Source organism: Micromys minutus (assembly GCF_963924665.1).
Source record: "Micromys minutus genome assembly, chromosome: 4".
Taxonomy (NCBI): domain Eukaryota; kingdom Metazoa; phylum Chordata; class Mammalia; order Rodentia; family Muridae; genus Micromys; species Micromys minutus.
Genome location: NC_137973.1, coordinates 31,141,414 through 31,157,981, shown reverse-complemented (window position 1 = coordinate 31,157,981; position 16,568 = coordinate 31,141,414). Strand labels below are relative to the sequence as shown.

The following is a 16,568-nucleotide window of genomic DNA, read 5'->3' as shown; positions in this document are numbered from 1 at the left end:
CAGGCAGATCTCTGAGAAAGGAACACAGCTTCCCTCCTTTTAATACTTCCCACTGGTTGGTTATCTTTAAGCAAACATACACATACATATATGCACTACCACCTAGATGAGGTAGTAAGTCATATTTGACCCACACATCTTTCACGAGACTGTATCATCTTTTCCCCTCTGGTGTCAAGGACAAAACCCAGATCAAAAGCCCAGGATGTACGACCGCTGAGCTGCACTCCCTGCTCCTTGGTTGCTGCAAAGCTGTACAGAGCTCTGGTGTGTGACTTACCGGTTTACCCAGTCAGCATTGTTTCCGTTGTCCACGGGCAATGAGTCCTTACAACATGATCACCACCCCCCCTTGCACCGCTCCTCCCACAAACCCTGACTTCTAAGTTACTTCACCAGAGAACAAAAAGCATAGTTTTATTTTTCTCTATACATGTGTAAAGAAATTAGGACCAACATTTTAAAATAAAAATGAAGAAAACTCCCCTGTGGAAAATGTGACATTGGAATGGGGACAGAGCCGCTGAGAGGGGTCGGCACATTAGCCCTGACAAGCTACAGCAGCTCTGATTGGTCCAAGAAATGAGGATGCAGGGAGGATAAAAGGAGACAAATGATGGCATTTTACTGAGGAAGTGGACCCCGAAGCGGACCACGGGGTGGAACAGGGGGCCGTGGAGTGGGTCTGGGTGGAGGAAGGGGCCCCCGCTGGTAGCCATAGGGAGGGGGTCTTGGAGGACCTGTGTATCCATGAGGGGGCATCAATGGAGGAGGCCCACGCATACCGTGCGGAGGCATGGGACCTGGGTGACCTGCAGGAAGAAAGAAAAGTTAACAAAATGGAAACAGGAAGCAGCTGATGTTGACATCAGTAGGGATGAGAACAGAAATGTGGGAAGTCAAAGAAAGGACATGGGACAGGGCAATAGGCAAGGAAGCTGTAAGAACACATGCGGGACCAACACACAGCTCGATGGCACATGCCTTTATAACCTTAGCACTTGGGAAGCTAAAGAAGGAGCAGGAGTCACCTGGGGTACAGGCTGTCTGCATGTCTCTATCTTGTCTCTGTTTCTCTCTCACACATACACACAAAGATAAGAAGGGCTAGTGCCCACTCACCCATAGGAGATCCAAAAGGAGGCCCGCGGGGGGGCATGCCCATCGGAGGAGGTCCAGGATGAGGCATTCCAGGAGGTGGCCGGGGTGGTGGCTGCCCCCCAGAGCCTGGAGGCCCAGCATGGGGGTGTCCTAGGCCATGGGGGCCATGGTGGGCCAGCTGCATCTGGGACATCCCTATAAAATATACAAGGAAACAGGAGATAAAAGGAAACCAGGGCAAAAAAAAAAACCAAAGAGGACAAAATGACAATGGTGACGGAGAGGATGCAAACAAGGTGACACCATCTTTACCCCCTTCCAGAGTAAAACCCGGCCAGCTCTACACTTTCCTCCCATGATTTTTTTCAGTCTTTGTCTGAAGGTGACTGACAGCAATGGCTAAAGTAGTCATGCTGCTAATATACCTCCAAGTTTATTTAGCACATCAGAAATATCTTTCCTCTTGATGTGAAGAAAAGACAATGAAATGTGCACTCATTTTCCTTCTGACTTAAGCACAGAGGTGGTGACAACCAGCCATAAAACAAGCAGAACTTATGTTCTGTGTGTCACAAGACTTGGTGGCAGAGATATGCCTGGGCCAAGGCTTAATCCTAAGGCCAGTAAGAACTCCTTAGGAAGGTCAGGCCTGGTAGCACACTCCTGTATTGCCCAGCATGCTAATGGTAGAGACCAGTCTGGGGCACATGAGACTGGTTAAAAAAAAAAAAAAAAAAACACACAAACTGAATTATAAGAAAAGCACATTTTAGCCTGTCATGGTAGTGCACACTTTTAATCTCAGTATGAGGGGACAGAAGCATTTGGATCTGCATGAGTTTAAACTAGCTTGGTCTACAGACAGTTCCTGGCCAGCCAGGGCTACACTGTAAACTCCACCCATCCAAAAAGAAAGGAGTCCTTAAGAAGATAAGAGAGTGGATGTCAACTGCTCCAACAGGAAGTTTGGCATGTGCAAACACTAAACACAATAATGCCCATAAGCTCGACCACCAGAAGGAACCGAACACTGTCAGCACCAGGAGGACCTGAACACTGTCAGCACCAGGAGGAACCGAACACTGTCAGCACCAGGAGGACCTGAACACTGTCAGCACCAGGAGGACCTGAACACTGTCAGCACCAGGAGGACCTGAACACTGTCAGCACCAGGAGGACCTGAACACTGTCAGCACCAGGAGGACCTGAACACTGTCAGCACCAGGAGGAACCGAACACTGTCAGCACCAGGAGGACCTGAACACTGTCAGCACCAGGAGGACCTGAACACTGTCAGCACCAGGAGGACCTGAACACTGTCAGCACCAGGAGGACCTGAACACTGTCAGCACCAGGAGGACCTGAACACTGTCAGCACCAGGAGGACCTGAACACTGAGCACTGACAGAAAGTCCGGGATCTCTTCTGCTAGTACAGGGAACACAAGAATTTTAAGAAAATGTCCACGAATACCCTGGAAAAGTTACTCAGTTAAAGTAGGTCAGAGACAGAGAACCTGAGTCAGTGACAGGAAGATTGCTACAGGAAGTGCAGTCCAGAGCAAACAACAAAACATAAGCCAGACTTGCCGTGCAAAGAGGAGGATCGACAGACGAACTTCCAGAGTAAACTGGGCTCCTACAAGCAAGGGCTACTGAAGATGGTACTGGACCAAGAACCTCAGACCAGAGACCCAGAATAAATCAGAACCTTCACACTGAACACTACAGATACAAAAAAGAGACCAAGCACAAAATCTACACAAACTTAATAAAAAGGAGCTAATCCAGGCGGCTCAGGTTGACATAAGAAAATCTAAAAATACACATGCCTTTAATCCCAGCACTGGGGAGGCAGAGGCAGGAGGATCTCTGAGTTTGAGGCCAGCCTGGTCTACAGAGGGAGTTCCAGGACAGCCAGGGCTACACAGATAAATCCTGTTTCAAAAAACCAAAAGCAGAAATGTCTTCTAGATTTGGCAGCCTTAGAAGCAGAGGAGACATTCAAAGTTTTGCCAAGTACCAGTTATTCTTCAGAAAATTTAAGAAATGGAGATAAAATGGGAGCACCAACAAGTACAAAGTACTGTTTGTTTTCTGCAGACAAGGAGGACTCTGGATCATCCAAGATAAAGAAGCATTAACGAAGCCCCGTGACAAACTTAGCCTCTTTCCAGCACAGAGCACTTACCTGGATGGGGCATCCCACCTGGTGGGAATGGATGAGGATGTGAATGCCCATGACCAGGATGTCCAGCCCCTGGAGTTCCTGCTGCTGGGGGGCCATGTCCTCCAGCCCCAGGTGGCATAGGTGGTGGGGGCATAGCTGGGGGTATCCCAGGAGGGAGGGCCCCAGGAGGTGGCACTGGAGGTGGGAACGAGCCAGGAGGTGGCATGCCTGTTTAAGAAATAAATGACAGTTAATGGCAGAATATCTTGCAGAACTCCAGCCTATCCCAGCATATTACACTCCAGCTTTCCAAGGAAATCCACCAATTTCTTCCCTTCCACCAGCATTCCTCACTCCTTCCTCACTGCCCACTGACTTAATTGCTTACTCTTCCAGAGCTTCTTCTGCCTCCTGACCCTCCCTCCCAAGGGCCTCACTGGCATAGACTGAACTACAAGCTGTACCTGGTGGAGGAAGCCCAGAACCCAGGGATGAAACCACAGGATTGGGGGCAGAGGGTGGTGGGGGCGCATCGGCAAACAGCTGATGAGGGCGGTCAGCCTGGGACAGTGGGTTCTGGGCTGCCAGAAGTCGTTCAGCTGCAGAGCCATGGCGTTCACCCTTAGAGTCCTTCTTGAAGGCATAAGACACAGTGATCGGGCGGTTACACAGGTACTGCCCATTCATGGCCTCAATTGCTGCATCCGAAGCATCAAACGAAGCAAAATTAATGAAGGCGTAACCCTTGGAGTTGCCTGTGTCAGGGTCCCGCATAATCTTGGGGGTTTGTAAGATGACTCCAAAGGCGCTGAAAGTATCGTAAAGCAACTTCTCGTCAATTTCTGGGTCCAGATTTCCAATGAAAATGTTGGCTCCTACATCCAGATTTTTGTTGTGCGCGGAGGCCTTGTTCACCCGTATCGGCTTCCCATAGAGTTTGATCATGTTCATAATCTTAATGGCATAGTCAGCATCTTCCTCACTCAAGAATTCAACAAAGCCATAGCCTGGGAAACCAATAAAAACGATCACTTAGGTGAAGACATTCAAAATGAAACATGAACTCACCAGCCTCCAAGCACAAAGAACATAACAGATAATAACTGGGTGGTGGCACGTGCTTTTAATGACGCCACTCAGGAGCAGAGGTAGGTGCATCTGAGTTCATGTCTAGCCTGGTCTAACAGAGAGCCAGGCCTACCTCTGACTTGAAAAGAAAATAAAACAAAAAACATGATAGAATAATTTTACTTCAATTGAGAATGGTTCCAGTAACTATCGCTAAGAGAAAGTATTCCTGAAACTGTGAACTGAAGCTTAGGGGGGAAAAAAACTTTAGGTCGCTCACTCCAAAGTAGCTGTTGAGACTCTGTAGGGGTCGTTAGCCCTTACACACTGTTAATTCTTGCTATGCACTCACCTTGGTGCTGGCCAGTGACTCTGTCCTTTGGCATGTGGGTGTTGACCACTGGCCCTGCCTGGAGAAAGAGCTCCCATAGCAGTGGCTCGCTCACTTTCTCGTCTAGACCTCCCACGTACACCGTGGCATCTAAAAGGAAGAAGCTGGAGGTAAGGAGAAGGTCAAGAGTGCAAAAGAAAACAAAAGCCAAAAACGTTCATTAAAGCCCTGAAATTCGCCCCTCTGCCTCCAGTCTAGAAAATCCGCTACGTCTAATATGCATTCTTGCTGATTCTGATTTCCGGAGAATTTTGTCTTCTTGGTAAAGTACTTAAGGAGACTGGATCTAGAAGCATCACTCCTCACAGGCCTCGGCCTCCACCTGGCCTAGAGGCCAGCCAGGCGCCCAGAGGTCGGTCTCACACCGGAGGGATCTCGTCTCCACTCAAGCGGAAACGCTTCTGACATTAATCTGCCCTCCACCTCCCTGGCTCCATCTTGGGCTCTTCTCTCCCAATTACCCTGATTCCGTTCGGAGATCGGCCCGGCAGCCATGGCGAAAGCGCTCCCGCCGTCTCTAAGCAGCAGCACCGCCCCCTGACCTCAGTTACTACTTCCACTTCCGGGCCGAGGCTCACATTGGGGCGGAGCCGGCGACAGGGGAGGAACCGGAAGCAATCGCGGCCATCTTAGGAGTCGGATTCGTGTCCGACTGAATGGAAGAGCCCTCTGGAGCTGCGGTAGCAGTCGGGGCGGAACAGAAGTGGTCAGCCCGTCTTGATACAGTTAACTAAAGCCCTGATTGCTTCCAGACTGTTAGAGGATCACACTGCTCCCCAAGCGCAAACTGAAATGCTAAGCCGAGCTTTGTATGTTCTGTGACGCAGAAACGTGTGCTAGGCGAGGTCCTGACAAATCCAGGGCCAGGATTGCTTTCAGAAGCAGCCTATTATTAGTTCGGTCCACAACGTTCGTGCAGATTCGCCCTCGGCCTAGGCTTGAGCTCGAGGTACTTTGTTTTTACCAAAGTGTCAGAGCTCCTCTAATCTTGGAAAATCTGAGACACAAAACCGAGGATGTTCATAGGCCGGTATTGAAGCTTTAAGAGGCAGGTGTGGATCTCTGAGCTAGCCAGGTCTACAGAACGAGTTCCAGGACAGCCATGGCCACACAGAAAATCTGTCTCAGAAACACAAACCAAAACAACAAAAGAGTTCCAGGCTAGCCTGATATAGAGAGACCCTGTCTCAAAAAAGGTGTGTGAGTGGTGGGTGGCACTTTCCCCATATTTCATGTGAATTCTGCTGAGTTCTACCTGACTTTGGATCTTTTATTTCCTTACAATAAAATGGGTGCTTTTCTCAGTTCACACCCCCCCCACACACACACCGCTTTGCTGAGATCCTCATTCAACACAAGAAAATACCAGCAATGTGTAGAAATACCGTGCTTTAATGAACTCCTTAAATAGAAATGCTGCTACAAAAATATACAGTGGGAGGAGAGGGTGTCTCCCTTGTTCACCTCATTCTCACAGAAGACTAAGAAAAGATTTCTAAGTAGTGTCAAGGGATTGAGAATGAGCTCTCTAGGACGCCTTGTTGGGACTAATGAAAAGGGTCTCTAATACCAGTTTTGACAGCCATCCAAAAGGTACAGAATTGCCTGGAGAAAAAGGCAATCACATTTTGAATTGGTTTTGTTTCTTATTTTTCAAATCACAAGAAATGAAAATAGCTCCAGGAATCAAATGAGACAGAAGAGCTGGAGGTACACCACCATCTGCTACAGAAACTGGCCTACTAAGGGAGCTTTACAGACTGGAATGTCAAAGCTGAAGCACCAAGGTCAGACATAAAGATCAGCTGAGACCCCTGCCCTCTTCTCTGCCTTTGAGAAAGCTAGCATTTCAGTGGATCTGAGAGAGGATGGTATTTGGATCTCTTTTCTTGCTGTGGTTCTCAGGAGATATTCTTGGTGTCCATTTTCTTAAGAGTTCCTGAAGATGAGACAGTTCATCCTGAAGGTCAGAGATTGTAAGAGCTGAGGAGCCTATCTGGGGAGAGGCAAAGAAGGGCACAAAGGAAGATTATTACAGGTCTAGCTTTCTACTTCCTCGTCTTTTTTTCTGTTTTTTTGTTTGTTTGTTTTGATTTTATTTGATTTTCAAGACAGGGTTTTCTCTGTGTAGCCCTGGCTGTCCTGGAACTCGCTCTGCAGACCAGGTTGTCCTCCTGCCTCTGCCTCCTGAGAGCACCTCCTAAAGGTGTACCACAGCTACCCAGCTACATTTCTATTAAGATCCTTGGTACTTCTAGAGTCTCAAATGCTCTTTCCCTTTCTCACCATGCTCTAGATTCTACATGATCCAAGCCACAGGTAGTTTTCCCTCCCACCACCTACTGTCCCAAGTGGGCCCAGTTTCATAAATGGAATGCTACTCCCCAATCCCTCTAGCCCCTTGCCTTTCCAGCTCTTTCTCCCCCATCCAATATGTCTTCCCTTCTTACCTGGGCCTCAGGCCTTCCCCTCAAGTAACAGCGTTTCCAGAATCCGATCTGTGGTCCCAGATATCCAGGCAGCAGTAGTCCGGGAGGTAAAGGGCAAGCTCCCCAATGTGAGGGGAGCCCCCATTCTTGGTCAGCTAGGCTTTCAGAGGATCTAGCAGGTCGAGGGAGCCAATGAGAAGAGACTGCCAGCAAGGAGGGGCTGTCTTGCCAAGGACAGAGCTGATTCAGGGGGGTCAGGGCCCCTCTAGAGAACAGCCACATAGAACTGGGGGGTCCAGGAACCATGAGGCTTGGCTAAAAGAGAAGTCAACAGACAACTGAGGAAACAACTGCTTTCTGACGTGGAAGGTGTACCTAGCAGCCCTGTGACAAACTGCAGCCCTCTTCCGCTGACCTCCCTTCTATCTGGCTTTAGGGCTTTGGGCTTATCAGGTTGATTTTAGAGAAACATGTAATATACGGACATGAACCAAGAAGACAAACAAATGAAGACCAAAAGAATGCTCTGTGCTATTGTAGAACATCTGTCTTGCTTTAGGCAGGCTGCATGTGACAGCTGTGAAAGATAGTGGTGTCTTTCTCTGAGGGACTTGGATATTCTGTCATTCTCATCTAGTAGAGTGAATCTGCGAGGTCCAGGGAACTGAAGTGTAGGTATCTTACCTGCTGTCTAGGGAACCTGCCATCTGGGCAATGCTCCGGATCGTAGCCAGGATTAAGGAACTGTGATCTCTGTTCCTTGCTGTAGCGTAGCTCCCAGTCCCAGACAGACAGATGTAAATTAGGACTTCCAGCTTGGAGCTGGGAGTACTCAGGGGTATAAATCTGTGTATATGAGTTGAGCTAAACAGGAAGCAAAGCAATGGGTGGTTTGAGCTCAGGGTTGGTTTGGTGGATAAAAGCACTTGCTGTGTGAGGGTGAGGACCTGAGTTTGAATTCTCAGAACCTACACAAAGCCAGACACACAGCTCAGGACAATGGGGCAGAGACAGGAGTCCCTAGACGCTCAAGGGCCAGCTAGTCTGGAGTGTGCAGCAGACAAGCAACGGGGACCGTCTTATGGAGGTGAGGACTGACACCTGAGGTTGTCCTCTGACTTCCACAGGATGACTATGATATGCACGCACTCAAAAAAAAAGTTTAAACCAAGATGGCTAAACCAGTGTGTGTCCCTGTCCCACATCTGGAATAAATGATAAACCTCTTACCTCCTACTTCTGGCATCACAAAACAAAATCTGATCCTAAGAGTGAGCTCCCCCAACGCCTTTCACAAACCTCAATTTTTCTAAATCAAGACCAAATTCCAAAGTTTGAAATGCTCAAAAGGAAAAAATTGAAAAGAGGTCACTGACCTGTCCACTTTTCTTCCTGCGCTCCCAGGGAGTGTTTCTCAGAAAGGTGAGGGTGTCCGGAACCCTGATACTGTCGTGAAGAGCAAGGAGGAAAAACTCAGAGAATTCAAATTCAGCTGGAAACTGCTGCAGGAGCTGCCAGGCACAGTCAAGGAAGAGAGGAAACACCGGGGCCTAAGAAGAGAAAACCTTCTGGAGCATCTGCAGGCATCTGGAAAAGGGAAGAACGGACCCAGAACAGAACACCAAGAAGGTCAGGGATTAAAACAGGAATTGAGAGAGAAGGAGTTCAAGGTTGACTCACCTGAGTGTCCACACAGCCCAAGAGCCCATCAGACCAGGTTTGCATCCAGGTTAGGATGTATCATCCCTCAGCCTCTTTCCTTTAGTAATGACCCCACTCAGAACAAAAAGACCCTCAGATGTCCTCACCTCCTCGCTGGCCCCAGTTTCCCCAAGCCTGGTCAGGAATGGGTGTCCAGCTGCAACCCATTCCCGTTGCACTAGTGACTGGAAACCAAACAGTGTCCGGGCTTCTGGGGCCAAAAGCAGCTGGACGAGCGAAGAGAGGAGGCCATTGAAATCACGATCACCACGCTCTGGGTGACAAAGGAACAAAGAAGGGGGTCCAAAAAACTAGAGCAGGATGGAATGAGAAGAGGAAACAGGAAGGGGGGACACATAAAGTGGGGGAAGGCAGGAGTGATGGCACAGAAAAGTAAAGAGAAAACAAAGCTCAAATGACTCACTTCATAGACTTCACCTTCTAGAAAGAACCACTACTGTCACAGGGAAAGCAGACCACACTTACCAAACCAGCGTGCCCAGTGCCCCTCTCACCCTTCCCCACCCAGCCCTCTCCCCATCCACTGATGAAGGGCGAGAAAGACTAAAAGCGTCTTAGAATTAGGGACAACTGTTAAAGTAGGGGACTGAGAAGCTCTGAAGGATGAGCTGGCACTCACAGGTGCTTCCGACTAACAGGAAGATGCTGATCTTAAAGGGGCACAAGGAAGCGCCTCCTTCCATGCTATCCAGTCATATGAAGGGAAAGGGTAAGGAAGGGAAGGAGCTGACCCAAGGAACTCACCCTGAAGCACTACAGATCGGACCCGGGATGTCACCAATACCGAGATGTCGCTGGCCTTTCGAAGACAAGACCTGAGAGGGCATGTGAGGAAGGGGGTAATGTGTTGGAAAAGGGGCAGATTCCCAAATACCTGCTCCTCCTAAAGAACAGTAGCAGTCTTGGGAAATAGGACAGATTTATGGAAGGCTATTGGAAAGCCTAAATCAAGAGAAGGTTAGAAAAGTCAAAATTATTACCCATAATTAGAAGGCTGGGCATACCTGACATAGTCCAACCACCGTGTCCCTTCCAAGGCTGAGAGCCATTTATCTTCAGGTACTGATGAGTCTAGCACAGAGGAAGCAAGAAAGACAGAGATCAGAATCCGGGATCCAGGTCTGTACTCAGATGTGTAGTGACCATTTTGGAATTTTGGTTTCACTAAAAACACATAAAACTGTCCTTTCATTTTTATCCCAGGTGTAGGGTTGGGGCTGCTTCAGACAGTCTGCAGCAGCTGGCTATGATTCACCTCACGCTCTAGCTGAGGCGCTGTTTCGCCAGCTGCAGGTAGGTTCTGTGATTATGTGACATTTGAAATTCTGGGAACTTTTCAGGTATATAAATGCTAGAGCCCCTAGAGATTGGTCGTTTTAGGGAAATTGGTTGCAGTTTGTTAGTAGTTGTGCTCAAAAGAAGAAACAAAAGGAAAGAAATTAGATTCAGGGATCTATCTCTCTCTCTCTCCCCTCTATTCTTTCCTATGATAGGGGTTGAAACTGGAGGCAGTGGGAAGGGTGAGAAAAAGAAGCCTCAAAGTAGCAAAGACCAGCTACACATCTGGGTTAATAAGTCTGGTTAAGATGTGTGTGGTATGTGCCTTTAATCTCAGCACTCAGAGGCAGAGGCAGACATATCTCTGAATTCAACGCCAGCCTGGTCTATTTATCGAGTTCCAGGTCAACTAAAGCTACACAGTAAGACTCTGTCTCAAAAAACAACAGCTGGGCAGTGCTGGTGCACAGCTTTAATCTCAGCACTTGGAAGGCTGGGGCAGGCAGATCCCTGAATTCAAAGCCAGCCTGGTCTACAGAGTGAGTTCTAGGTACATCAAAAGCTACACAGAGAAACCCCATCTCACAAAACAAACAAAATAAAATGAAATGGTTTGGTGATTAAGTGTATATTACTCTTCCAGATGACCTCTTTAGTTCTCAGAACCCTGATGGCTGTTTCACAGCTTCCTGTAACCTCAGCTCCCAGGTTCAGGCAATCCAACACCATTAGCCTCTACAAGCACCCCAAAATACATGGCACATAGGCACACATATACACATAATTAAATATAAGATAAATATAAAATATATGGTTCATTCAAGAGGCAGAAGCAGGTGGATCTCTGAGTTTGAGGCTAGCCTGGTCTACATAGTGAGTTCCATGACAGCCAGGGATACACAGAGAGACCCTATTTTGAAAAAGCAAGCAAGAAACCAATTTCCAAACAATAACAACAAACCCAAATAAACAAAGCCCATCCTACTTAAAAAAAAAAAAAAAAAAAAAAAAACCTAGTAGCAGTTTCTTAAGACTGGGCATGAATTATGAATGAAGGCCTTGGATTTGATCCTGAACATTTTAAAAAGGCTTTGATGAGCATACAATATTGTAAATAAGATTCATTGTACACTTAAGATGGGTAAAGTGAATTTCTTTTTTTTTTAAAGATTTATTTATTTATTATATATAAGTACACTGTCTTCAGACACACCAGAAGAGGACATCAGATCCCATTACAGATGGTTGTGAGCCACTATGTGGTTGCTGGGAATTGAACTCAGGACCTCTGGAAGAGTAGTCAGTGCTCTCAACCACTGAGCCATCTCTGCAGCCCAAGTGAATTTCATAAAGCTTTTTATTTTCATTTTTGTTTTGAGACATGCCCATGCTGGCCCTAATCTCATTGTAGCAATTCTTCTGACTTTACTACCCAAATGCTGTGATTACAGGTATGTGCCACCACACCCATATTCAACTAATAAAGTTTTATTTTTAAAGCTGGGGAACAGGGTGTATACTACATGCCTTTAATCCCAGACAAGAGGGAGGCAGGTGGATCTGAGAATTTGAGGTCAGCCTGTTCTACACAGTGAACTCCAGGTCACTACATAGAGAGACTGTTTCAAAAAATAAATAAAATAAAAACAAAAATCATTTGTGGGAAACAGGTTTTTGGTAAGTCTGTAGGTAATGAGGATGGGATAGAAAAATGAAAGGTCACTGGGCTAAAGGGTCTATAATACACAAAATAGTAAACCAGGTTAGGGTTGAGGGTTCAAAGGTTATTCTCACCAGGCAGGCAAAGGGCCCTCAGTTTCAAGTGAGCAAGTTGGATATCAGCAAGACTAGGCATCTCATCCATGGTATCTACCAAGACAACATCAGAGTGCCCAGCCTGTAGCATTGACTCCACTGCTCTGGAGGGAAGAAAAGAAGTCAGGATAGAGGAAAGGGGTCTTCTGAGAATACCTAGCTCTTGAGTCTCACTAAGACTTCTCACCTGATATCTTCTTTGTTAGGATCACTGGTGATATAAAAGCCGCCACATCGGAGAAGGTCACTGCCTCCCGGGTGGTGCCAGGACAGGCGCTTCAGATGGGTGAGAAGAGGGCCATTGTGAAGGAGCTACATTTAAGCTACCTTTGCCCCCACGATGACCTCACAGCCAGCCCTCTCATCCCTTGTCCCCTGACCCTCTAGTTTCAGACTGACCGGTCCACGGCCCTGATGGAAATGTGCAAATGCTCTTCTGACTTCACTGTCCAGAATTCGATTAGGGACCCAGAAGTAACCTGAGAGACTGCAAAATGAAGATCGAAGTCACAGCCTTTCAGTGACCCATGCTAAAAAAGCTGTAATGACAAGAACATTACTTTGGAAATACCATTCCAAGGGATCTCAAGTTTTGAAACCTGGAGTTTATGGGAAGTACTGGCTTGGAGGATCAAGGAACTCTGGGAAGACTGGGAGGACAGCAGGAGTCAGGGCAGACTGAGCCATCACCTGGTAGCTACATCGAACCGCTCATTGACCGTGCTAACCCTCCAGCCTCTGGCTCCTTGCTTCTTCCGCTCAGTTTCCCAGTCTTCTAAAGTCTCCAAGAGAGGAATGGGCGGCTTTCTGGAGCCAGAAACCTTGCCTGGAGAAAGAGTGAGAAACAGAGGAACAAATATTTTGTCCAACTAGCCACTTCTATTTCAGACTTACTTCCCATTTCCTTGACCTAAAGCATCATTGCTTACCAACTTTACTCAGGGTTATTCCTCTATACTGCTGGGCTTGACTGCTCTGAGCTCTGGCTTGAATGATGGCCATGGTTACCTGGGGAGAAGAGCATATCCTATCCTTCAGCATCAGACTGTTAAGATGTAAAAAGATTGAAATAGAGCATATGTTTTTCTACTTACTGCCTTCACCACCAATATTAAAGAGCAGCTAAAACAGGTGCTAGAGAAGGGGACCTCCACAAATGGTAGGTGCTGTGGTCAGAGGAACAAATCTAAAACCACAGACTCAGAATATTAAGTTGGGAATTAATTAGGAATATTACCCAACTCTCCCCATTTTGCAGAGGTAAAAACTTGCCCATAGTTAATGCTGCTCATAACTGACAAAGCCAGGTTAGGTCAGGCCCCTCCTCCTCATGAGACTGTCACTCTTGTCTTTGAGTGGGGTGGAGTGAGAAATGGTGAGAGAGCATGGAGCTTGGAGGGCACCCTGAGGTTTCAAGGTGAGTAGTGTTTTTCTAAGTAAAGGGCTTTTACCTGGAAGGCCCGAGGTGCCAGTCCTCCAGTCTCAAAACCAACTCTAAGCAGCCGAAAGTCTCGGCCATGAATTAGAACCTCCTCTGGAATGAACTTAAGCTGAGATCCAGAATGAAGAAGCTGCACTCTTGATAAGCCACTCACTGAAGCCAAAAGTTAGAGAGGATTAACTGTGGGATCACTCTGGGAGCATTTCCTCTACTCCACCCTGCCCCACTCTTCAGTCTTCTGAGAACAGAAGGTGGGGGCTCAAATGCCCATTTTACCAAACCCTCAGACTTACCAGCCTCTAATCGCCCAATGTTGATCAGGGCAAAATCATAGTCACTACTCAGTGGAGTCTCCTAAAGGAAGCACAAGACATGCTTCAGGCATCTGACATCCTAGGTGCCTCCTCCCCTCCCCTGTAGAAGGCAGCTTCCCTAGAAATAATTCTACCATTACTGACTGAAACATTCAGGATACTGCTATGTTGCCTAGTCTAGCCTGGAACTCTTCAGGTCTTCCCATCTTAACCTCCCAACTGCTGGGAACACCATGCCCAGCTTTGGTCTTTCCTATTACACTAGCCACCTCACCTGATTTTGCTGCCATCCACAAGGCTGGAAGGTCACCCTAAAGTTAGTGCAGATCAGAGTTCCAGGCAGTTCTAGTCCTGGCCCTTTCCTCCATCCTGGTGCCCATGCTAGGATATGCTCCCCTAAACGGAAAAAAGAGACGCAAAGTTCTAACTTCCCAATGCTGCCCAAACTTCTACATAGCTACTTGTCCATCCTTCTAGAATGTAAACTTGAAGGAAAAGAATAGTCATTTTTTTAACTTCTAAAAACTGCATAGAACATGGCACATATATACTCATTGGTCTTTGGATAGTTAATTTAAAAAGTAGTAACCAGGTGAGAAAGCAGAAGGATCAATGTCCAGGCCTTCCACTAGCTCTGACAAGGTAAGAGACTGAGTCTCAGAAAGACTTTGAGGAAAGGAATAGGGAGCGATCTTTGGTGAAAACTAAAGAATGGGGTAGAGAAGTCAGATTATTACCTGGGAGACAACCAGAGGCCAGGCAGCTGCTAAGCTGTTGACTGCTGGGCTCCGGCATCCTGTTCCCCGGGTCAGACTTTGGTCCAGAGAGCTGAGTAGGTAAGAGAGTTAATCTGGGACCTCCCAACCTCAGAATCTGGGATTTCTTCGGTAGCTGCCTTTGGGAACCTGCATTGAGTCTCTCTCTCTCTCTCTCTCTCTCTCTCTCTCTCTCTCTCTCTCTCTCTCTCTCTCTCTCTCTCTCTCTCTCACACACACACACACACACACACACACACACACACACAGGGAAACTGAGAACTGAGATCACTGACTGCAAATGGCAGACAAGACAAGGAAAGTCTGGTTAATGGATAATGAGACAACTCGAGACTGACAAAGGCAGACCAGCTCCATGACAGTTGATGAAACAGATACACCCTCCTCCTCTGGATCCTTTCCTTCCCACTTAATTTCCATAGCATCCCATTCACACCCTCTTGCTAGTCACCCTCCCATTTCTTCTCCTTACCCCCATCTCTGGCTCCTCCTTCTGGGGGACAATGTTGAAACTCTGGCCCCGGCCCCCCCACCACATTTCCCTGGCTCCATCCGGGAGTGGAGCAGCTAAGGGTGGGAGTCTTCAAAGATGCTCGCTCTCTCCCGGGAGAGGCTAAATCCTAGAGGTGGAGAGAGAGGGGCTGGGGAGGACACAGGGGTAGCGGCATTCGGCCTTCGGGACACCAAAAGCACAGTTCCGAGGGTCTTATTTGAAAGGTGTGTCCTGCCCAGACAGGGGAGGCTCTTTGGAAACTTCGGTGACTCTCAAGAGAACAGGCAAGATGCCCAGCCCCTTAAAGGAGAACACGCACTTTTTTTTTTTTAACCCCCTTTTGGAAAGTAGAAAGGAAATGGAGGAGCTTAAGAAAGATGGGAGGATAGGGGAACTGGGGAATAACCAGATTTCCTTAACCCTAACCCACATTCTAGTCCTTTTCTGTTCGTTAATATTTGAGGGTGAGACGAGAGGAGCAGAACGTAACTAAAACATCTTGGGCTAGCTCTCTATACTCTTTCAATGAGAAATTAAATACTAGGAAACTTATTTTTGTTTTTGTTTTGTGATTTTGTTTTGATTTTCAGCCTTCTCTGACAACCTAACTGGTTAAGAGGACATAAATGGGAACTGTACCTTGTGTCCTTTTCCGGACAGCGTGACAGATCGAGGGGCAGAATGGAGTGGGCGGAAGTTGGTTTGTCTGGGATGCAGACTTAGCACAGGTATTTTGACGTGCAAATCTCGGCAGTGGGCCGGGGCGAGAAAACTCAGGAAAAGATCATGGTCTATCTAAACCAGTCTTTGCGCCTGGCAAGCGCATCTCCCCACACCCTCCGCCACCTAGTCCCCTGGAAAAGCCCTGCCCCAGGTACATGACTCCGCCCTCCAACGCAGTCACCAGATCTCCTAATGAATGATTCATGTTCTGAACTTTGAAAGCTAAGGACTGGAAACTACTTTTTCAGTTCCAGGATCCCCCTCCTTCCCTGCTGAATTAAAAAAGCAAAGATGGGGCTGTAGAGTGCTAGGAGAGGGACAGAGATGCTAGGGAGGGCAGCTTGAGGACAGCGCGTTTCCACAGGGAGAAGACAGGAAATGAAATACAAAACAGGTGCTAATGAGCTGCTGCTTTATTGTTTTAAAGTCCGTACAGAGGCAGCAATCCTTAGGTGGGGACGGTGACATTCAACACTCCCTTCCCCACAGCACACATCCTTCCAGCCTCAGATTCCAAAGTTCCCTTTGTTGGCTGCAACTGTGGAAATAGTGAAGCTAGCATGAGCAGAGTCTGGAACAAACAGGTATGTACTTGCTAGCAAGTGGGCCTAGAAGCCTGGTTGTAGAAGTCATAAAGGCTGCTGACCACCCCCACCCCACCACACACCTCAGTGTCTTCTGGAATAAAGTATGTAATGTAATAAGGAACAGCTTAGAAACAGGTATGCCCCCAGTGATTTAAAATACCATGACCTACTTTTCTCCAAAGAGCCTCGTTTTGTTAGTGTCCTGAGGCATGGTAACAGCAGAGTATAGAGGGAATGGTCAGAACAGGGAGAGGGAAATGA

At 47.5% G+C, this 16,568-nt stretch overlaps 2 protein-coding genes across 3 annotated transcripts; both read right to left on the bottom strand.

Moving 5' to 3' along the window:
• Window positions 1-608: 608 nt before the first annotated feature.
• SF3B4 (splicing factor 3b subunit 4) lies at window positions 609-5,261 on the bottom strand. The gene is made up of 6 exons (XM_080916102.1): window positions 5,191-5,261; window positions 4,691-4,819; window positions 3,735-4,277; window positions 3,292-3,498; window positions 1,123-1,296; window positions 609-812 (listed from the first exon to the last, which is right to left on the bottom strand). The coding sequence occupies exons 1-6, from the start codon at window positions 5,222-5,224 to the stop codon at window positions 625-627; spliced, it is 1,275 nt and encodes a 424-aa protein (XP_080772228.1). The 5' UTR covers window positions 5,225-5,261; the 3' UTR covers window positions 609-624.
• A 912-nt stretch (window positions 5,262-6,173) lies between these two features.
• Window positions 6,174-15,752, bottom strand: MTMR11 (myotubularin related protein 11; the record flags this gene model as incomplete). Of its 2 annotated transcripts, none has more annotated exons than XM_080915788.1 (17): window positions 6,174-6,725; window positions 7,180-7,473; window positions 7,843-8,022; window positions 8,535-8,708; window positions 8,967-9,133; window positions 9,625-9,695; window positions 9,885-9,951; window positions 11,953-12,077; window positions 12,161-12,249; window positions 12,373-12,460; window positions 12,664-12,799; window positions 12,903-12,981; window positions 13,425-13,567; window positions 13,708-13,768; window positions 14,003-14,124; window positions 14,466-14,556; window positions 15,637-15,752. In XM_080915788.1, 16 exons carry the CDS (start codon window positions 14,521-14,523, stop codon window positions 6,579-6,581), a joined length of 2,001 nt encoding a protein of 666 aa, XP_080771914.1. In that variant the 3' UTR covers window positions 6,174-6,578. The 2 variants fall into 2 exon arrangements, with proteins under 2 accessions (XP_080771914.1, XP_080771913.1); XM_080915787.1 differs by lacking the exon at window positions 15,637-15,752 and adding an exon at window positions 14,977-15,042.
• Window positions 15,753-16,568: the final 816 nt, after the last annotated feature.